Raw genomic sequence first — 23,066 nt, 5'->3', positions numbered from 1 at the left:
AATGACCAGGACACATGCAGGACAGCAGCAGAGTCCGGTGACCCCGGCACAAACCTGTATTGCCAAGGCAGAGGTCCTTGTGAGGGCCACCTGCCAGGGATGAGAGAGGGTGGAGGGATGGTGTCGGTGTCATCAGTTCAAACAACTCTTGGCTCGAAGGGTAACTAGCCGGATCAGTTTGCAAAAGCTTGTGCTAGGGGAGAAGGGATTTGGAACAACCAGCAGACTGATTGGAGGGTGGATGGGTGGATTTGGAACAACCAGCAGACTGATTGGAGGGTGGATGGGTGGATTTGGAACAACCAGCAGACTGATTGGAGGGTGGATGGGTGGATTTGGAACAACCAGCAGACTGATTGGAGGGTGGATGGGTGGATTTGGAGGAGGGTCGGGGACAAGGAGCGTGGGAAAACAGTGGAGGTGTGTGCGGCGCTGATCTGATGTTGTGACACGACAAAGGGAGACATGTGACGCTTGGGGACCTTCCCTCGCCACGCCTGACCATCACCTGTGAAGGTAATGTCACCTGTCACCTCGCTCACCACAAGCAGCCAAGCACGGCCGCGCCACGGGCTCGCTAACTAGCAGCCGCGCCCCACACACACACACACACACACACACACACACACACACACACACACACACACACACACCTCTCAGCCTCCTTCTGGCTTATCCCCTCACTGCAGACAGGCTTAATGACAACAACAGTCGCAATTAAGATCTGGGGCTGGTCAGTCCTTCGTTAGCCGTGTGTTTTTCGTTCTTTCTCGGGGGCTTGAATGAGACGCCTAATAGATGGGTTTAGTTCTAATAGGCCTCAGGGGGGCAACACCTGAGTGAATGCAACACGGTATCTCTCTCTCTCTCTGCACGGACACACACACACACAGCACAACAAGGCCCTCATTCAGGAGGACGAAGTGGGTGAGGAAGACACATGTTGATAAGGACGGATTATGAGGCAGTCCAGTATGAAGACACAGATCTGCCTTATTGGCCTCAACCTGGGAGCTCATTAATTACGCTGCGGTGGGGGGGGGGGGGGGGGTTATGGGAGGTGAGGGGGGGGAGAGATAAACGTGGAGTATATCAGAGTAAAGAGAGGAGAGATAACATGTAGTTCTGTTCTCAACATGTAGTTCAAATGTTACAACAGGTGGTGGAACATTTGGAAATGGTGACAATCCGTGAAAACAAACAAGGGAAATCTTAGGCACTTTCCAGAGTATCCTTCTGATTAGTGCTCCATAGCAGGCCTCAATCAGCGGGCTGAAAGTCATCCAGACCAGGACAGGTCACACTGACTCCTGCTCTCTCCATCAGGACCTGGAACTTCTGAGCTGTCCCCACTGATCTCCTTCTCTTCCTCCTTCTCTACTTCTTTTCTCTCGTATCTTCCAGTGACGGTGTGGCGGGGGCTGTTATCACTCATCGCCCCCCCGGCGTAAATCCGGAAGTTTCCCAACTAGTCGCCACACTCCCAAATGACCTCATCGCTCTCTCCGCCAGCAGACCCACTCTCTCTGTTGCCGGGTGAAATATAGGGGATGATGATGGTGGTGATTATTGGTGATTTCCTCAGCGGTGTGTGTCATTAGTCTGGGGGAAGAAGGGGGGGGGGGGCTCATTCAAGGAGGGATGGATGTGCTGTCTTCGGAGCACTGTTTGGATCACCTTCCTGATTGTTTTTCAGCTGTTGATTAAGCCAAGCTAGATTAACGTCCATCTGCAACTGCTCAGGAGGAAGAACAATCGCCTCCGTAAAGCTATCCTCTCTTCAGGCATATTCAATTTATGCTGTAGACAAACTGTAGACTCATAACTATTGTTAAAGTCCATGAGACACACAGGGTTCCAAGCAACAATCTAGGTTAGTGAAAGAGAGAGAAAGAGAAAGAGAGAGAGAAAGGGAGAGAGAGAGAGAAAGGGAGAGAGAGAGAGAGAGAGAGAGAGAGAGAGAGAGAGAGAGAGAGAGAGAGAGAGAGGAAAGAAAGAGAGAGGGAGAGATAGATGGACGAGAGAGAGAGTGAGGAGGGAATGAAAAAGACAGAGAGAGATAGTGTAAGTTCTCTATCTGTCTGGGGCCATGCCGAGGCAGGTCTCTTCTCCTCTCCTCTCCTCTCCTCTCCCCCTCCTCCCCTCTCCTCTCCTCCCCTCTCCTCTCCTCCTCTTCCCTTGCGACACGCTCTTCTCTCTTCCTTTAATTACAGTGTTGATGCTCGGTGAGTGCTGATGACTTGATTAAGCCTGCCGTGTGCAGTTCCAGTCTCTACCCCTCTGATGAATGGCCCTCCATCTTATTAACTTACTCATGCTGATCAATAGATCGCTGGGCCTGAACATTGCAAGGACAGAGGGAAGCTGCTGCTGCTGCCCTCACACACATTCTTAAACGCAACACAGATGATTAGCTAATGTAAGCAGTCTATGTTTTTTATAAAGAAGAAGGACCATACATTAGTTTATAGCTGTACATGATTTAATTCATTATTTGAAATTGATTTTTAGAGGTACCATTGTTTATTCTTGCAGATCCATAAATCGTTATGGATGATAGCAGTTAGCGCATGTTTTATAGGTTGAAAAGCCACTCCATATGTAAGACTCTGTGACCCGCAGACTGTGTGCAGTCAGATGAGCTGTGTCCTTTCAGAGACCAGAGGAGGGTCACATCTAGACCCCCCCACCCCTGCTCCCCCCTACACCTGCCCTCTGCCCCCCCCCCCCCCCCAGGACATCAGACATCATCATCGGAGCTGGTCTGGGCTCCGGTGACGCTGGCAGGGCGCCGGCGTGTCACATCCTCCCACCAGGCCCCAGCCACACCGTGATCCTGCCCTGGCGGAAACAGAGATCTCCATGACAGGTGGATGTCACAGATTGAATGACCATATTTCTGTCCCAGCCTCTATGTCTCCACAACATCCATTTTCCCACCCCAAAAACATACCCTGGCCCTCCTCACGTTCTGATATCGATTCAGTTTTGATATGATGAGTGGAAGGGGATCTTAGATTTTGGGAGCTGCTTGTACTGGTGTTACATGTGTCGCAGACAGTGTGAACCAACCCGCATATCAGCTCTGAAGTGAATTGCTTGATTCATTTTTCATGTTTGTAAGAAAAAAACGCTTCCTGTATTAGGATAGACAGGTGTCAAATGACCCCGTCCCCCCGTCCCCTCCCCCTAGAGTTCTGCCCATGTGTCTGGGTCAGTCTCTGGTTTGACATGGTCCTTAATGAACAGTACTTTGTAAATGGACACCTTGAGCCCTCGGCAGCGAGGCTATGCTTTGCACGAAATTGACCTCTGTTTCCCCTTCGCCTACTCTCTGTCTAAGTGTGTGTGTGTGTGTGTCTTAGAGAGAAGGGTAGTATGCATGGGGCAGGTCTTCTGGGAAGAACCCCTCATGTTGATGTTTTGCACCATTAGCATGACTGCTGTAGAGGAGAGAGAGAGAGAGAGAGAGAGAGAGAGAGAGGCAGAGAGGAGATATAGAGGGAAGTTGAGAGAGAGCATGAGAGAGAGAAGAGAGATACAAAGAGGGAAAGAGAGAGAGAGAGAGAGAGAGAGAGAGAGAGAGAGAGAGAGAGAGAGAGAGAGAGAGAGAGAGAGAGAGAGAGAGAGAGAGACAGAGAAAGAGAGAAAGACAGAAAGAGAGAAAGAGAGGAGATATAGAGGGAAGTTGAGAGAGAGCATGAGAGAGAGAAGAGAGATGCAAAGAGGGAAAGAGAGGGAGAGAGAGAGAGACAGAGAGAGAGAGACAGAGAGAGAGAGAGAGAGAGAGACAGAGAGACAGAGAGAGAGAGAGAGAGAGAGAGAGAGAGAGAGAGACAGAGAGATGGAGGAAGGGAGAGGCAGCAGGCTCCATTTCAGAGACATTGATCTGCAGTGAGGCCAGCAGAGCACAGCAGAGTGCAGTGGTGCCTCAGATGCAGGACAACTTTTGAACTTTTACGTTATCTGCTTAGCTCTGCATTTTTTTCAGTTAATTCATGTCCATTACCACAAATATGGACCGCAACTGAGATCCTGACTAGCATCTATTATTGCGCCAATCAATCACAGCTCTGCCAATTATGTTGTCTCCTGTGTAGATGTTTGGTAAAGATTCATACACTTTTCTAGTAACGATTTCTTAATGTGGTACTTTGAAACTACGGTCACTTTTACAACTGACAAATATGTATTCTATCAACAGTTCTGATTGCTAGGATAACATAACCCATCACCTATTGATCACAGAGAACCAATGATGACCGTCGCCATTGCTAATTAATTGACTTGCTGTAGCAAATGAATCAATGGCACAAGCATAGTGTCTGTGACTGAGATGAATCTTATGTGTTAGAGATTGTTAAAAAGCATCAACAGATCAATGGAGCTTCGCATTTTAGCTTTGGATCTGTGAATATCTGTTTCTGTCTGGGGTGGGAGCGTGTGGGGCCGATGGTGAGCCAGGAAACAGGAGAGGAAACCCAAGCCCATTTAGCATATGGCTTCTTCACCACGGAGGGAGCAACACTGGGGGAGGCCAGCTAGAGGAGCTGTAAAACTCACTATTAAAGCCAGTGGTCCCTGTGGACCAGAGCTAGGCTGGACACACACACACCGACAAACACTCGGACAAACGCTGCATCACGCACACACACATGCATACTCACATTCAAGCACACACACACACTCACACACACACAAACACACACACAGTGTCCTGTCAGAATTTCCACTTGCTAAAATAAATGATTTTTTGCTCATTCACTGGTCCCTTCCCTCACTACATGTTTGTTTATTAGTCTGACTTCTTCTCTTCCCAATTTCTTTATTCTCTTTCTCCTCTCCTTGCTTCTTGCCTCTCAGGTCATGGTACGCGTCCACCTGTCACAGGACTAAAGGATGTTGATATCCACTGTCAAACCTTCAACCCTAATGGAGCTTTTTTAAGTGAAAACCTTAACAGATCAATGCGGCCTGTGGAGTCAGGTTACGTTGTCACTGGCCACATGAGGAGATGAGAAGAGAGGGGGGGTCGGATGAAGGCACAACACGCAGCAGCATCAATCTGGAGGTGAGCCAAGTTATTCAAGCCAGTCATTGATAGTATTTACAATGAGGAACAATCAGGACGACAGGACAGCACCCCCAAAAAAAGTAGTTTCCTCAACAGGTTGTTTGATCTGATGGATGCGACAAAGGGTTCACCACAGAGAGAGCTCTACGGGTCCACAGGCCTTTCTGGGACCAAGAAGACCAACGTGGGGTATTCAACCTGCCAAAGGGGGTCAGGGTGGTGGGGTGTTAAGGAGTTAGATGTCAGGAAGAAGGTCTGTGAGCTGCTGCTAGGCTACAGGGCTATAAAGCCTGTTAGGGTACATTAGGTGAAGGAGAGGGTCATGAGGCTTCATGAATGTTTCAACAGGACAGGGGCATTTGTCTTCCAACAGTAACAACCACATCAAGTCTCACTGGGCGAGAGACCAATGTGGCTGCAGAGCCGGGACGTCACTACTTTCCTGTGGTAGAGCACTCACGTATAGATCTCTCTCTTTGACACACACACACACACACACACATGTAGATCACATCCACCCACACTCACACAAAGTCTCCACTTTACCGTGGTAGAGCACTCAGGCGTCTTGCTGGTGACTTATGGCCTGTCGGAGTTGGAGAAGCAGGTTTAGCGTCTTCCATAACGCGGGCTACACCCTCTGTGTGCACGAGGCTCTTAAACAGTCATCCAGGCAGGAGCAGGCTGAACTGCAGAAGGGGCTGGAGCTCCACATCTTTGAAGTGCTGGCACCCTTTGACCCCTCCAGACCTCAGGGGGCTGCTCGGGGTCACGGCTGGACATCCTCTGAACAAAGAGCAGGGTGTGGAGGTACGTCAGGGCAGTTCATTGAAGCTAGGGTAGGACACACAGAGCACAGAGCCACCCTGACACTTAGTCAGGTAGCATCTTCACTTCGAGATGTCCTCCGTCAGCTTGATTGCATTGTTATGTTTCAGGCCAAGTTTTCCTTGTTTTCTGGTGTGCGACAGATAAGAAGAAGGAACTTGAGGAAGAGAGGACTGATAGAGGAGAGGAGGAGAGGGGCAGAGGGTAGAAAGAACTAACTGGCTGATAAACTGGCTGAACTCCCCAGCCCCTTTGCTGTAAGCTTTGTTAAATGTGAATGACAGATATTGATGGGCACGTTGCAGACCAGCCCCTTCTGTCTGTGTCCGTGTGTGTGTGTGTGCATGTGTGTGCGTGTGTGTGTGTGTGTGTGTGTGTGTGTGTGTGTGTGTGGGAAGGGGTTAGCAGGGTAAGACTGTACCTTGCAGCTCACTCATGCACTCTCATCTCCTGGGCAGTCCGCAGGGGAATAGATCATTAGCCCTCCTGTGTGGATGGTGGCTGTGTGGTTTGGGGGAACAGAGGGAGGGAAGAGACAACCGAGGAGAGAGGAGTGCTTATTAGCTAATCCAGTACAGGAGGGTTCCGTCACCACCACCACCCCCCCCCCCCCCCCCCCCCCTCCCAGTCCCCCGCCCCCTCCTCAACAGTAGCACAGAGAGCCAAGAGAAACAGAAAATGTTTGCTCAGAGGTGAGGGTGGAGTGGGGGGGAGGGGGGGCATGTTTGCCCAAAGAGGGAGGAGGGGTGTGTATATCCCTCCATATTGCAGGAACCTCTAAGCATTAGTCTAAATGGAGATCTGAAGGGGATTAGCTAGCCAAACACCACCCACACGCTCCCACTCAGGGAAGTGTTGTCGTGAGGCCGTGTGTGTGCATGTGGCAGCAGTACCCTGTCCATATGGTCCCAGTGCCTCTCAGGGGACCACACAGCTACTGGCATCCTTCACCTTTGCATCTAGATACTATGGGTCTACGTTTTCACCTGTTAGATGATCTCAAGTCTGTTCGAGTTGTGTGTGTGAACATACAATAGCTTACCATGCTTGTTTACATATCCACGGTGGACAAGGGCTGACAATAAGGGGATGAATGTTAACTTAAACCAAATGGCCTAGTTTTCTGTTTCCTTTGGCATGACCCCATCCCCTCTACCTGCGGTGTTCAGCACTGTGGGGTCTGGGTCCCCCAGAGCACCAGTTCAAGCAAACCATACACAGCCAGGCTGCCCCACAGAGAGACACATCCCCATGAGAATAGGACCCAGCACCGCGGGATGATGGACCAAGGCCATGACAGGACCATCAGTGGCCGATTCACATGGACATGAGCTATGAGAGAGAGAGAGAGAGAGAGAGAGAGAGAGAGAGAGAGAGAGAGAGAGAGAGAGAGAGAGAGAGAGAGAGAGAGAGAGAGAGAGAGAGAGAGAGAGAGAGAGAGAGAGAGAGAGAGAGAGAGAGAGAGAGAGGGAGACAGAGAGAGGGGGAGAGAGAGAGAGAGAGAGAGAGAGAGAGAGAGAGAGAGAGAGAGAGAGAGAGGGAGAGAGAGAGAGACAGACAGAGAGAGAGACAGAGAGAGAGAGAGAGGGGGAGAGAGAGAGGGAGAGGGAGAGGGAGAGAGACAGAGACAGAGAGAGAGAGAGACAGAGACAGAGAGAGACAGAGACAGAGACAGAGACAGAGACAGAGACAGAGACAGAGACAGAGACAGAGACAGAGAGAGAGAGAGAGAGAGAGAGAGAGAGAGAGAGAGAGAGAGAGAGAGAGAGAGAGACAGAGACAGAGAGTAGTGTCTGTGTTTTTGTGCTTGTCTTTCTGTGTGTGTGTGCGTACGTGTGTGTGTGTGTGCGTGCACATGCAGAGAGCAGGGATCCCCTCTACATAGCCCCCTCACCACACGTCATGACACAGCAGGTCGCTGTGTTGCTAACGCACATCTCTACTCCCAGTCACACCTCAGTGTTCCTGGTCCTCCCATTCACACAAACACAGCACAGCCCTGTGCCCTGGCCCTGTCCCTGCTAGATACCCTGCTGCTGGCCTCAGCACACACTAGAATAACAGTAGAGCTCTCACAACTGCTTTGCGCATAGAGACAGGCAAACAGCACGCCAGGGGCCATTGTAAGGGATAGCACTCAGCAAGAGTGGACTTCTGACACTTTCTAACATTGCAAATCACAATGAGGAGGTCGAGCAACATGCAGATTCATCTCTCTCTCTCTCTCTGACGCTGCATTTTAATGAGGCCCTGCTCAGTGCTTTCTGTTTGATTAATAGGACATTTTGGCCGTCCTGAAACAACAATGGGACCATTTGAAATGTAGGTAAGACTGAAAGAGGATTGTGAATTAACCATCATAACTTAAAATCACTATCATCTTAATTGTCGTTTAATCATTGATCCAATGTCAAATATTCATTCAGTCATGTTCATCATAATGAAATTAAACTGTCAGTTCATGTCCTGGTAATTCCTTTAGAAAGGATCTTGGATTCTCATCAAGTCAAATTGTTCCATGTCAGAGACAAACTCTGTCTGTCTTTTACCTGAGGTGTGGTGAGGTGGTCTGGGGATGGGTGGGGGTCTGTAGAGGAGTAGCCCCATGGGACAGGGTCACAGTGGAACCCCACACCAGCCCCAATGGAGCAGGATAAGACCATCTGCCCTCATGTATTCTGCAAGAACACACACTTACACACACACCATGTACGCACACACACACGCGCGCGCGCACACACACACTCCTAACACATACACACACACACACACACCCACACACAACCACACAGTCATCTAGGTTGTCCTGGAGGGGGGATTTGCGATGTTTGATCTGCCATTCATCCAGTCAGCTGCATTCAGGCCACCGAGCCACTGTGTCTCCAGGATTACTGCAGCCTCTACTGTCCACTGTCCCAGTGGAAATCACCAGCAGATAACAGCACCAACCTGGCAACCCGCTCCCCACAGTCTGTCCCCAAGCTGCTCCTCCTGTACCCCCCGCACTGCTGTTAGTGTGAGGGGAGAAATGTAACAGAATGTCAGTGTGTGTTTCTGTAAAACACAGGGAAAGGGCGACTTTGTGTTACTTTTTCTGACATCTTTTGTAAGTGTAGATTTTAAGGTATCAATCATTCAGTGTCAAATCAATACAATATTTCAAACAACACATATTGGGGATAGAATGAATAAAACAACATGATCTGATGAAATGAGCTGTTTTGATTCCAATTTCCCTTCAAATGAATGGCCTCCTGTGAGCCTCTGTTCATGGCTGAGCAGTTGAGGGGAGGCAGTTTGTGAGTGACAGGACCACCGGACCAATCGGACTCTCAGCTCCAGGGTTAGGGTCAGTAGTTGTTGTAGTTCTGCTAAATGACTAAATGTAGTTGTACCCTGAATACAATATATATTAGTTACTCAGTCATGATGATGGTGAATGAGCTCAGTCATCTGTTGGATTCATCTGTTATGGGCTGGTAATGGAGTAATGGGCCAGCCTACCTCCAGGAGTCTCCTGGTCATGATTCTCCTTGCTTCTCTCTCTCTCTCTCTCTCCATCTCTATCTCTATCTCTATCTCTATCTCTATCTCTATCTCTATCTCTATCTCTATCTCTTTCTCTCTCTGTCTCTGTCTCTGTCTCTCTCTCTCTCTCTCTCTGTCTCTCTCTCTCTCCCTCCTCTCTCTCTCTCTCTCTCTCTCTCTCTCTCTCTCTCTCTCTCTCTCTCTCTCTCTCTTTGTCTCTGTCTCTGTCTCTCTCGCTCTCTCTCTCTCTCTCTCTCAGTGGTAGAATAGTTGCGCTGTGGAAAGGAAAGACAGATATATGAAAGGACAAAGAAATGTAGGGATGGAAGGTTTGAACGCTGTTAAGGTTGTGTTTATGAGCCCACTCAACCAAGAGCCAGCGATTAGTCTGACACACACACACACACACACTGTACACTGGCCTCTCTTAACAAATCAATGGGAGACAATGGATCAGACCAGCTGGACCAGAAGAGAGGAGAGATGAGTCACCCTTTTGGCTCCTGAATTCATCTGGCAATAACTTTCTGATGCATTAATTATGAAACACAATAAAGGTTCATTCAGATTTGATTCAGACTGTGGTATGATATTCTAAAGCTATCCTCTCTTATTGTACAGTGAGTTATGATTCCGTCTCAGAGGGAATTAACCTGCGGTAACCTGAGCAGTAAAACGTTAATCGCTCTCTGATGGGAAAGATATTATTCATTTCACATTAATAAAGAGCCTAATCTGACAGAGAGCCCTCTAGAGATCCGACAAGGCCTGTTAACTGCCTGGTAGGTTAAGTGTGAAATCAATTGATATAAACAACAAGATTAAAATGTTGCCACGCCAGAGCCTCCAGCCTCTAAATTAGCCAGATCAGAATTAGATGATCAGAAAAGGCACTTGTAAAAAGAACCTTTTTGAACCGCTTGCTAATGCTCTCCAAGAGTCCATGTCCTTCTTTCTCTCTTTCTTCTCATCCTCCCATCTTTTTCTCTCATCCAGGGACAAAACAAGGGGAGAATGCTCCTCTTTCACCGCGCCTCTATGGAGGCCCGTATACAAGGGAGGGGCTGGGATGTTCCAGGGAAGGTTGATTTAAGCCTGCAGTTGTTAAAGATCCCATATTTCTCCCATCTGAGGAGAGAGGGGGCTGTTAAACAGTCGGCTGAGGTGTGACCCCTGACCTCTGGCCTGCGGTCCATCCGTTCCAGAGTCTAAGTACCCAGCCAGCATGTGCCACTACCTCCACTCCTCTCAGAGGGACACAGCTACTCACGAGCCCCAGCCCCCTGGACTAAGCATGGGGAGACCAGGCAGACATTCATCTCTGACACAGGGTAACATTGTGAGATCCTGCTGCTAAAATACATGAAGTAACTCGGTCTGCCCTCACATTGTGTGATGCTGTCTCTCTATCTCTCTCTCCTTTTAGAAGGCTCTCAAAACTACTGCAGTGCTCTGTACCAACACAGTATGATATTGGTTAAATGCTGTTCAATACAATATGAGTGGTGTGTTTCTCTCCTGTCTGGATGCCCACAGTGTGAGATATGGATTGAGGGTGTTAAAGGTCACATAGCTCAGCACAGAAACAGAGATCTTAACTGGGTCATTTGTCAGACCCCACGCTGTCACTACTACTGAGATGGTCTCTCTGCCCATCTCTCGGCTTCCCCAGCCACAGTCTCTCTCTCACTCTTTCTGCTCTCTTTTCTTTCCTCTCTCTGCCACCTCTCTCTTTTCCTATCGCTACCCCCCCCCCCCCCCCTCCCCTCTCTGTCTCTCTTCCCAGTGCCTCAGGAGAACACATTTGGGACAGTTGGTGACTGTGAAGGACAATGAGAGGGCAGCAGATGTCATCAGGACAGCCTTTGTGTTTGGCTCGGGCCACCCTGGGCCCACCTCATTGCTGCACTCCATTGTCATTCATTTGGTGCTGTGGTTTGTTCATTTACACTGGCAGGAGTGAGTGAACGTTTGAGAATTGTGTTACATGTAATCCAAATTAATTCCAAACGTTTCATCAAGAGGTATGAGGTATCAGGTAGGCCTTTTGCAGGCATAACATTTAGTCAAGGACATCTTAAAAAGTTACATTATATAGACACAAGCTATAGTCATGCTCTGAGTTTTTATTTTTTAATTAGAAAGCATAGGCTTTTATACAAACAAATACACACACATATCGACTGCTTTTGCAACAAACGGGAAACGTACAAAATCACATTTATTATAGCGGACAATTATGGACTAGAGAGGTAGTATACACATTTTATGTAGGAGTCACGATTACTATGAAATCACACGTTTTCTTATTATTAAAAAATTAAAATAATAAAAACGAATAGCACGAGTGGCAAAAATATGGGCCCAAAAATAGTAAACTGTGCTGATTCTGAAGCGTAATTTCGATAACGGAAACAACGAAGACAGTAAATAGGATATCATGAACAACTGTAGCTCTTAGCCACAAACCAATTTTGGCAATTGAATTTTCCTTAAATAAATAAACATATTAAACAAAACGAAAGACACGTCATTGACACACAAAAAACAGCGGTTGTTGTATTAAATAAATGCAATTGTTAGGCTATATTGATATCATAAAACGAATTTCTTGTTTGTAAATTGGCTCATAGCGGCGTTTTCCTTAAAGGAAGTTTTTTCACGGCCTGTTATTTCCAAGGCCGATATTCTGGATTGAGAACAGTCAGTCCGCTGAAGGGAAAGTTTTCACCCTGGAGTCTCTGAGTCCTGCTGGGCTTGCCAACCGAAAACATCCCTGCACCATCGATAGATTCGTTTGAGGATAAAGATGGAGGAGCCGCGGTTTCCAAAAACGGTCTTTCTGTCAGAACAAAAACAAACAAATAAATTAACAAAAAACTTTCAAATACAGGATTTAGGCAACTCCGCAAACAGGCCCTACTAATCGAAAGCTTAACGGGGAGAACTATTCGTAAAATAGTATACATTTCCAACATAGCAAAGCTACTTGGCAGCTTGTTTCATTACATCTATACACAAAAATATGATCAGGCTTACTTGTATGATTCTTCATGTGGTGCTTGAGTTCTTCTACATCTGGAAAGGTGCTCCCACAAACGTCACATGGAGACGGCTTGTCCTTGGTGTGGGTACGCCTGACGTGGCTGTCGTGTGCGGCGTGCGATGCGAAGGCCTTTCCGCAGTGCTTGCACTTGAAAGGCCGCTCTCCAGAGTGCTGGCGAATATGCGTGCGCAGAATACTGGAAGCTGTGAAAGCCTGGCGAGGAGGGGAACAGGATAGAGTGAGTGACAGTGACGGCGAAAAATGAAATGTTCACTGTTGTATCTAAATATGAAAAGGGACTTTATAAAGCTGGATGGCTTCGCCTGGGCGCTCTTCTAAGTCAACCACTTTCAGACGAGTATTGGCCCACCAATGTTCGGTTAATTTTAACATAAATAAAGATGGTAAGTGCCCTGAAGACACAACATTCACAGTCTGTAGTCTGTAGCCTATATTCTTCAAGGCCGACTGTCAAGACAGCAAATAGTTCTGAAAAGCTACAATTGCAGCCTATTTAACGAAGCCTAGCATTCTCTTCAGAGTTCAGACAAAATAAAGGGGCGAGTCCCCTTATTTTGATGGGAAAACAAGATATTTGTTTAAACAAAACGTCTTTGAGTACATAAAAACTAGGAGGATGAAATAGAGAGCACAAAACAAGGAAAAACTTCTGCCCCTTGGAGGGCCGTAAATTCAAAGAGTAATCTCAGCTAACAAAGAGATGGGTGTACATCTGGCGATAATTAGCATGTAAGTGTCTCAGCCGAGCGTGCCTGTGTCAGGAGACAATAAGGGGCTCATGCCAAATGCACCATGAAATGACGGAGCTCCTAAATGGTAAGCTCGAACTCCCTTTGAGTCAAGGCGGAAACTCCCACCGAGGGCACACCGGCACCGGGACGGACGGTAATTATGCCTACCTTATTACAGTAGACAACACTTGTACGGTCGCTCCTCCGGAGTGCACGCGCATGTGTTTATTTAGACTGGACGACTGAGAGAAACTCTTTCCGCACACCGAACACTACAACAGTGAAAAATACAGAATATAATTATTACGATCATTCACAGAGGTCGTCTTCACAAACAGTAATAAAAAGCAAAAACATGTTTTTATATTGGCATTGGCACACAAAAAAGGAGCTGTTCTTTCAGCACCAATCTTCATTTAAATGTGTGAAAGAAAGAGGCGGAAAGTAAAAATTATAGTAACATATATATCGACCCACCTTGTGTGGCCTGTGTTTCTCGTGAACGTGTAAGATGTGAATGCGTAATCGGTCTCTCTTCTCAAAGGACCTGTTGCAGAGATTACCAAGGAAACTTCCGGTCGCCCCTGATCCACGCATCGTGTATACTTCAGATGCTTGTCTCTGTAATATTTGTACGCGAAGACTTTCCCACATCGATCGCACTTGAAACCTTCTCCAAGATCTGAAATAGGGAGAGCATAGGAGTATACTGAGCCTGCCTATCACAATAAAGAAAACTATATTTTTCATTATAATTTAACACACTATAATATAAAACAGATACAAAATAATGATTATGCAATCTGATAGGTCTAAGGTACATAAAACTTGACAAATGCTGACCCTTCAGCCGGAAGCATCGAGTTGTTCTCCTCAAGCGAGTTCTTCAGGGTGAGGGGGATACCCAGGAACTGGACATAACAGTCCCCGTAACCAGACCAGCCAGCTCCCTGTCTCGGCTGGACGTCCTTACAGGTCTCATAGAAGATCTGACGCTGGCTCTGGAGGGCAATCAGATTCTGTTCTTCTGGGAAGCGCGCACACTTCACCAGGGACATCCAGTTCCCAGAGCTACCCCGGCCGTCCACAAAGTGGACTCAAACGGCCATTCTCAAACACCTGAATAATACAATACAGAGTTTGACTTCAAATATGAAATGTTATAAAGCTACGCATCACAACTGAGCCAATAGCCTTGAAATTGTAACACATATGGCCTCATATGTTTACACTACACAATTATGCATATCATTTACATTCAACTATTCACCCTGTGTTGTGGCATATTACCACTATGAACCTCCTAACCACTGTATAAGTTATAACCTCTAGGCTAAGAGCTATTTTTCACACGGTGGAGAGTATAAGTAACTTACCCTCCCACATCAGCGTGTTGTCATCGTGTGTTTTGATCTCACTCGTATTGACCCAGTTTGCCTTGGAAGGGCCCATAGCGAGTCCCTTTAGGAATGGAGCCTTTGTTTGAGAACACCCCATAATGGGATGCATTTCCACAAGTGGTCTGGAGGATGGTCAAACCCTGGAAAGTAAATAAGACTTGTGATTACATTTAGCAGGCTATTTAAAAATAACGAATTAGGGTTGCAAAACAGTAGGTCATAGGTCAAGTACATGTAGGCTACCTTCAGGAAGTTCCTGCACATCAGTATCCCAATGAGAGAAACTGGCTCTCAGAAACTGACAAACAAACAAAAGACAGTTTATTAGCATTTTGATGAAATTACAAGAATATTCAAGGAATCATCTGTCGCAATAAGTCATTATTATATATTTTTACAACTTTTAAAACGCGATACGGGAATTTTTATTGTCAAGAAGTGGTAGCCTACTTCATATTGTTATTCATTGCATCAATTTTCTGAAAGGTGAAGTGACATAATGGGGGACATGATTAAAAAAAAATAACTCACCTGATTTTCCTGGCAGTGCGACACCTGAGATCGGGTGGTGCTCCTGGTTTCTGGAGTAACCATAGAGAACTGTGAATAGATCGTCCTCGCTAAAACAGTAAGTGCGTATTTTCTCTCCGGTGATAAGTTAGTATCCCGAAGGCGGAATACACTTTCCTTGGGCGGCGTGGCCGAGGGGGCGGAAGATCTCTCACTCGAGGGACTGCTGAAGTCCGATAGTGGCCCGGTAGCATGCTCATCGTGCCTGGAGTAAATAGTATGTCCGGGCAGCATCCTGTACGGAATACTGGACACATTGAAGATTTGTTCGTGGAGCACAGTGGCTTGATGTCCACCATGGCCAATGAAAGGAGATGTTCCGCCTGCGAAGTTGAAAGGCATGACCGCTTGGGTGTCTGTGACCAGACGGCCGAGAGACTTCAGCGGATGGAGGAGGTTGTGGGTCCCCGCGAAGAGATCCATGTAATGAGTTCCCGTCATATGGCATGGTAATAAGCCGTCCCGTGACTAGGGCTAGATTTAAGCGGGCTGGGATGAATACTCTTGTCCTTCACCACTGGAAGACTGGACACGGACACTGACATTGCAGCAAGCACAATTTTGGGTTTGCTCAAATAGTTAACTGGTCTGTGTTTTTGCCTGAAAAAGAAAAATTATAATTAATTGGATCCGCATCCTTTCAACATTTTTATTTACCCTATATGTAGAGTAGACCGTGGTTAGGCTACTTAACGAGGACATTTAATTACATTTTAAGAAACATGAGGCATTTTGTGTCATAGACTTGTAATTTAATTTTGAATGAACCAGACTACTCTGGGATATCACACGACTACATAACCTATCAGGTATTTTACTTAAAACGAAAATAGGACGAAATTCTATTGCCATTTTTAAACACCTAGGCCACATTATTTTACGTGAAAAGTTTGACATAGCCTATAGGCAACCCATTTTAATAAACGAAACTCTGAAACCAAAACATCGAAATCTATATCGAAAAAGCTAACATGCCAAATATAAATTGTGTCACATTTTTTCACAAATTATTCTTTCACTTGGGGACTTAATAGCTCAGCCCGGTGGTTCATGTTTACATTTACCTAGCCTACATTTGAATAATTTAGCAGGCCCTTTTATCCAAAGCGAAATAGCGTAGTACACATATTATAAAAAATTGGGAGTTTTGGGAGTTTTTCCAGTTGACAGAACCCACACCAAGCACATCAATATCTCTAAATTGGTATCCTCAAAAACAGTGTCCCCGTGACTACGCAGGTATATCTGGTAGCCAATTCGGAGACAAATCAGGGTCATGACACTCAAATTAAACAACAATGGGTCGGTGGCAGAGGTCAACACCAATGAAGTATGGAAGACCTAGGCAATTTTAAGTAGGCTACAGCCGAGTTGACAAGTCCCGTGCAAATAAAGCAGGTCTTCCAATCTCAATATAACGAGAGATGAAGTCTAGAGAAACGAAACATAATATAGCCTAGTAGGCTATATTTACACCATCCTCACCATAAATAAGAAATAGCGTTTTTTTACTCACCTTTTCACAAGTGAACAAGCATATTAAGTCGATGTTGTCACATTCCGTTTGTTCTACGACTTCATGAAAAAAAACTAACGGTTAGGTAGAAATACGATCGTGAAGGAAGAGCAGTCGCCTGTTTGCGTGTTGGTTGTGTTGTGTTGTTGAAGGCATATTGAATGACAAACTATGCACTCAACGTGTGGGGCTGTCTCTTTCCTGTCTGTTCTGCTATTGGTCAGATATCTGCTCACGGTGGGATGCGTTCTAAACCAGCTGGGAAATCACCTTTGCAGTGCAATTACAACTTCCCCACTCTCCACAAACACAAAATGTAGAATTCCTGACATGGACAACAATAGTCAAGCGTGACTCTGTATAGGTTAATAACTTAAGGTACAATGTTTTTGCACAATTATAGCCCAGCCTATATATTATATAAAAGCAGTAGGTAATTCGTTCGTTTCTAAAATAAGATTTTACCTTTTAGACATACCTTTCAAAGTTCTGTGTGGATTCTATAAAAATGCATATAAAACAAATAACATATAAAAGTGCGACTTTTACTCACTGCACACACCCACCCCAAACGACCTGCACAAATCAAGACACTCGAATAAATGTTGCAATAACAGAATCTTTATTTACAAGGGTATTATTCAACATCAAATTGCAAATAGCATCAGCGAAGCCATATTAGTTGACAACTTGCATAACTGTTTGAACTTCTCTCGGTATATCTAATTTTGCATAAAATGCTCACACTATAGGATTACAAACGTCGATGCGGGGTGAACAGTGTGATTTTTCTTGTGAACAACACGGCTGGAAAAAAATACATTTCGGAACGCGCAACACTGTTGTAAGCTTTCTCCAGAAAGTCCATAGAATATATTACATATTGCTTCAAAATCCCTATGCATCATATTTTCCAAACACGGCTCAAAGAACAGTTCTGTGAGAGAAAAGAAATTAAACAAACAATACAGAGTTCAATCGATCACAAACAGAAGAAACTGAGCAGTGAGAGAGTGCTGCATCTAAGTCTCCAGCAAATGAGTTGAGCAATGATGCGCCCATTCAATATTGTACACGATTCACTATACAAATATTATACATACAACTTCAGAATGTACAAGAACGAGAACAGACGATTCTAAGGCAATATGCTAGGTTTGTAGCATTTCAAGGTCCTTGCATTTAGCTCTAAGAAATTGGCAGACAATACAAAAAAGGATATTTCAAATGTCCAAAATCAAAAGTAAAATGGTGTTTTTTGAATTCAAAGCCTGTGTGATACGGTATATCTTGTGGGGCAATTCGTTTGCTCCTAGTCCTGATATAAATGTTACAAAACCATGGCTACGTTATCGTCATTTCAAAATCTTGACAATCTTTGGAAATTTGCAAAGGGGGTTGATAATGATTTAATTTAAACGACTAAAATACGTGTTCATCACAAATGTCAATTTTTAAAAATCTTATAGAATTTATCAAAAGGGTGCTAGATAAATTGTAAAAACAAAAACATTTGAATCCATAACTTCAGAAAAAGCCCAATTTGTGCCCAAAGTGAGGACAATCTCTAGAGAAATGAAAGACAATTTCTGTACCCAGCAAACACCACCTGAATCCTGACCAATACACACCAGGAGTCTACAAAGCTAAAATCACTACATAGCTGGTACCAAATTGCCTCTGGGAAGGTTAAACTGGACAAAAACATTGGAACTGATATTGTCAGCCAATACCAGTCAACATAAGATCTGCACACAATTCCAGCAATCAATATACATTCAAATATTAATCCCACCGTTTCATATTGTAAACTCTGTCATCCACACCAATTCACACACACTTCAGAGGTGACATCTTGGTTTTCTTTGAACATGGCTCACTCTAAGTACAGGTCTTCAAACGTGCTAGGTCCTTCCTTCATCATGTGATACCCAAATGATAGGCTGGTAGAATTCAGAAACCCAATTCAAAAGGCATGGGATATTTGGCTTGCTCGAGAATAGTGCCAAGCTTACACAGCATTATCAAAATCTTTAGGATTAGAGGAAAATGTACTTTTGAGGTCAGACTGTGGCCTTGCCTTTGATCTAACAAAGGAGGTCAAAAAAACCTGTTGGGGAAGGAGACTTAAAGTCTGTGAAAACATCAGTTAAACTGCCTGAGGTCAAACAATATGGCTACGATTGTGTCAGAGCAGGTCATACATGACCAGCAGACTTGCTCTCTGACATCTACTATAGAACAGAGGCTGGAGTCAGAGAGGGTCTGTGAGTACCCAGAGGCAGGTGTTACCCAGCTCCACCCCCCCTCCTCTACCACCAAGCCTGACCTGCACATGTCCACAGGCAGGTAGTGCTGAGCCACATACCCCCTGGACTGCATAATCTAAGGTGGAACAATTGGATTTAGACGGCTTTGATACAAACTGCATAAAAAAGTATGTGTTTTAATACTGCGTAGAAACCGCGGAGCTAAGCATCTCCAGGAAACTGTACAAAAAATTACAAAACAAATTTTTCTTTCAAATAAAACCAAAGAAAGTAAAAAAAAAAAAAAAAAAAAAAAGAGAAATCATGAAAGAAAACAAAGATCCTCAAGTAATGGTTATTGCTTGTTTACATCACACTCCAGACCAGTTTGCACCTAGCAGCTTAGCATCTCACTCCAAACAACATAGAAAGCACACTTCCATTTTTGTAGTTACTGTATGGCTGTGTTGAATTTTGTCCCGTCTTTGTTGAGTTCTACACGCTATAAGCAGAGAAGCAAGCGATAATCTGTACACTGTATACACTGCACACACACCTACACCCCCTATAGAGTCTGACCTCAGTGTCTGATAACCACGCCCCCCCCCCCCCCCCCCCCCCCCTCCCCCCACCAGTACCATACCAGAGTCTGAGATTTCAGAACTGCTTCCCCAAAACAAACATTAATACACTGCTTCTGTTCAAGACGCAGCCAAAGAGCGGCCAGGGAGACCGCAAACCCGAAAGGAATAGAATAAATAGGAGAAAACTCTTGCTATTATGTACAATCTCTCTGCAATCTTGTTTTCTTAAACCATACGATATTTCAACATCTTTTTTTTCTGAAACTACTGGACCAAAAGAAAACCCAATTTTTACAAGGTAATTTTTGAAGTATTTTCAGAAAGAATATCACCATTTAGGATTAAAAAGTGCCTCTTTCACACTTTAAACCACTTCAGACACAATCTAGCTACTGTGATAAAGAATAATCTACAATAATTAAAAAAATAAAACTTAATTTAATACACTATAAACCTCTTGACTAAATAAGTCTAATCATACAAACCATTTTTTTCACTCAAACCATTCTTCTGCAGTGTATTTCATTATAAGTTGTCAAACCATGAATATCTTCATTCTACTTGTAAAAGAAAAAAACTAAATTCAAAAGGCGGTAAAAACCAGCAAAAAGGTGAAAACAGCAGAACATTTACAGATCACTCCTCAGAATCCCCCAAAAACTTAGTTTGGAGTCACTTTGCTGCCATTGTGCAACGGAGGGATTTTAAGGGGATCGGAAAGAAGGGGCCAAGAAGAAAAAGGGGGGGGGGAGGGAAAAGAGAAAAAGAACTGTGTATATATTTGAGATGAGATTGCAAATGGCCGCAGTCCACTGAGAGGAATACATTCATCTGACAAGGGATCCCCCCCCCCTGCTGCCTGTCCGTCAGCATGAAGAACCACTCAGGGGATGTCTGGAGTAAGTCACACCACGGTGAATGCAGCTGGACAGACAGACAGGCTCACGGGCCTCTACAAGAGCAGGGTTAGGCGTTTTGAGAAGTCCCATGATTCACCCCCCAGCCCCACCCCCCCCAACCGCCTGTCCTCAGTCCTGGCCCATGCCCTCAGAGGGGCTATGTAGAGGCCAAACCAGGCCAGGCTGGGTGAGGGTGGGCTGGGGGCGCTGGGTCAGGGCAGGCCCAAGCTGGTCCAGAGGCCTGTTGGTTGGCTGAATGTTGGGTAACAACCAACAGACTCTGGCTTGTAGCATTGAAGTGCTGGCTGCATGCTCCACATGGGTCAACAGTATTTCTGAAATAAAGAGAGACAGATTGATGCAACTGAACACAAAAACATCTTACCTGGCCCATGAATGTGACAAATACCAGGAGTGTTAAAAAACTGCTCGACGGATCTCACACGACCATCAGACCGTCTTAACTGAGCACACTATCAAACATTAACTCAGCCGCACACATAATCACCTCATCTTGCACTAATGGCCAAGGGTTGAATAATTCAAATAATCTAAGTGCCAATAATTTCGATAACATGACAAGAAGGTAAATCAAGGGACAGACATACTAGTACCTCAAAGTTTATAACAAGAGCCCGAAGTGCATACAATTAAACTGCATCACCTTGGTTAAATATTCATTTCGTTTTATTAGGGGCTAAAAGCATTAGCAGCAACAGCAGGGGGGCCACATTCCACTTGACCAATAAGAGCCCTCTCTGATGCAATCACATGGACATTATGTTGCTTACCAGTAATGGAGTACTAACAGTGCATTGAATTTGCTCAAAAAACGGTATCAGCCATGTTATGCTTGCTTGGGAGACTGCTGAACAGTGTGTATCTGCATTTGTGAGAGCGTGTGAAAGTAAACAAATGTGCATGTGTGTTTTATTTCTGAGAGAGGGAGAGGGAGAGGGAGAGAGACAGACAGAGAGAGAGAGAGACAGAGAGAGAGAGAGAGAGAGAGAGAGGAAGAGAGAGAGACAGACGGAGAGAGGGAGAGAAGGAGAGAGAGGGAGAAGGACAGAGAGAGAGAGGCAGAGAGAGACAGAGAGGGAGAGACAGAGAGGGAGAGGGAGAGACAGAGAGAAGGAGAGAGAGGTAGAGATGGACCTTCAAATAAGGGTGTTGTTAGACGTGCTGCTCTCAAAAGCAGCAGCCTGTGTACTGAAGTGATCCGTCGGGCTGTCAGTGGACACGACCAGCCTCCATCCACGTCTCCAAGCCTTGCCTGAGGCCCATAACTCTGTCTGGCAGAATTACGTAAGCTAATGAGACTAAATTATTCACGAGTTGGGTCTTAGAAATGGACTGATGCTCAATAAGTGTACCCAGACACTTAGAGCCTTGCAACATTCGCTACGCAAAATGGTTAAAGTAAAGAAAGTCATTACATGTGGGCCATACATATACTTGTTTACTGCCTAAAATCCTATGGGCTCCATTTAGTTAAACTTCAAAGTGGTTCATGGGGAGATTGGATCCTCTGAGAGAAGGCTGATTTAAAGGCAAACACTGCACTAGGCTGTCGAAACATGGACACTCAACAGTGGAGAATTCCACCCATCACGTTTAAAAAAAAATAATAAAAAAAACTGGAAAGTTATCCTGCCTCTGAATCAAGCGTTGCAGCTCAGCTGCTGGTCTTGAGACCGAGGAACATAAGCACAGGCATGTCCCAGGCATCCAGAACACAACTGCCGCATCCATGCCTCTGACTTGATTGAGTCTGCCTGGATGGATGTTTCACAGTGTGTTTCTGGTTTCAATGTGTTTCTGTGGTGAGCGTCGCAGTGCCTGTGTGTCCCCCACCTGTTCCTGACCCATAGCTGACATGCTGGGCGAGGGCCCAGGGCACCAGGGAGGTGACCCCCATCTGGCCCGCCATGGGACCCATGCTGTTGGCGTTGGTCGCCATGGATACGTTGAGGTTCATGCCGTTGACGTTGTACATGGCGCCGTTGGGCTGCTGGGCAAACTGGGACGACGGCGACTGCTGCTGCTGCTGGGCAAACATGCTGTGGAGGACGACGAGAGGCAGGGGTGCAGTGTGAGGAAACGCTCCACTAGACAACCCTGGTAAAACGATCTGAAAGGATGTTTTTACATCCACCATGAAGCCTTTCTTTACAAAAAAAAAGAGTAAGGCAGAGGAGAGGATTGCTAAGCCCTGATGTGACAGGCATCCCTTCTGGGGCTTTGGCTCGGGGTCCTTAGGAGCCCCTGCTCACCTGTTTGCTCCCATGCTGCCCTGCGGCCAGCCGTTCATATCTGGGGAGGCCTGGAACGAGGCTCCGCCCTGGCCCTGCTGCATCATGGGGGACTGGGCATGGGCCATGCGCGGGGACAGCAGGGGGCTCTGGGGCGTGGCGGGCCCCCCGAATCCTCCATCAGGCTGCTGGCTCATACCTGAGGGGGCGGAGGAGAGGGCTCAGGGGTCACACAGTAGCCACTATCTAGTGCTGCTAGATTGATTGCATCACATACTGGGCTGCATTGCAGGTACGCTATAACAGTGGTTCTCAATCCTGGTCCTTGGGACCCCCCTGCCCTGCATGTTTAAGATATTTCCCCTGAT

At 45.9% G+C, this 23,066-nt stretch overlaps 2 protein-coding genes across 2 annotated transcripts; both read right to left on the bottom strand.

Moving 5' to 3' along the window:
- Positions 1–2,740: 2,740 nt before the first annotated feature.
- LOC124464220 (PR domain zinc finger protein 14-like) lies at positions 2,741–15,743 on the bottom strand. The gene is given in 15 exon segments (XM_047016192.1): positions 2,741–2,841; positions 12,470–12,689; positions 13,397–13,411; positions 13,413–13,430; positions 13,432–13,500; positions 13,706–13,807; positions 13,810–13,934; positions 14,100–14,322; positions 14,324–14,347; positions 14,582–14,656; positions 14,658–14,768; positions 14,872–14,912; positions 15,160–15,274; positions 15,277–15,635; positions 15,683–15,743. Coding segments are annotated over 15 exon segments (1,659 nt in total).
- Positions 15,744–17,313: 1,570 nt separating this feature from the next.
- On the bottom strand, positions 17,314–23,060 carry LOC124464222 (nuclear receptor coactivator 2-like). The gene is made up of 3 exons (XM_047016195.1): positions 22,720–23,060; positions 22,301–22,506; positions 17,314–20,781 (listed from the first exon to the last, which is right to left on the bottom strand). Exons 1-3 carry the CDS (start codon positions 22,893–22,895, stop codon positions 20,576–20,578), a joined length of 588 nt encoding a protein of 195 aa, XP_046872151.1. The 5' UTR covers positions 22,896–23,060; the 3' UTR covers positions 17,314–20,575.
- Between the last annotated feature and the right edge of the window lie 6 nt (positions 23,061–23,066).

The sequence above is a fragment of the Hypomesus transpacificus genome, unplaced genomic scaffold (genome assembly GCF_021917145.1).
Source record: "Hypomesus transpacificus isolate Combined female unplaced genomic scaffold, fHypTra1 scaffold_323, whole genome shotgun sequence".
NCBI lineage: Eukaryota > Metazoa > Chordata > Actinopteri > Osmeriformes > Osmeridae > Hypomesus > Hypomesus transpacificus.
The sequence above is the reverse complement of the archived record's forward strand: the minus strand, read 5'-3'. Positions and strand labels throughout refer to the sequence as shown.

Bases quoted from the DNA above. Each gene is read 5' to 3' on its own strand.
- LOC124464222 (XM_047016195.1), bottom strand. From the start codon at position 22,895: ATGAGCCAGCAGCCTGATGGAGGATTCGGGGGGCCCGCCACGCCCCAG. The intron at 22,507-22,719 runs GTGAGCAGGGGC...CGTCCTCCACAG, and splicing joins GGCAGCATGGGAGCAAACAG to CATGTTTGCCCAGCAGCAGC. The intron at 20,782-22,300 runs GTGGGGGACACA...TCTTTATTTCAG, and splicing joins CAGCTATGGGTCAGGAACAG to AAATACTGTTGACCCATGTG.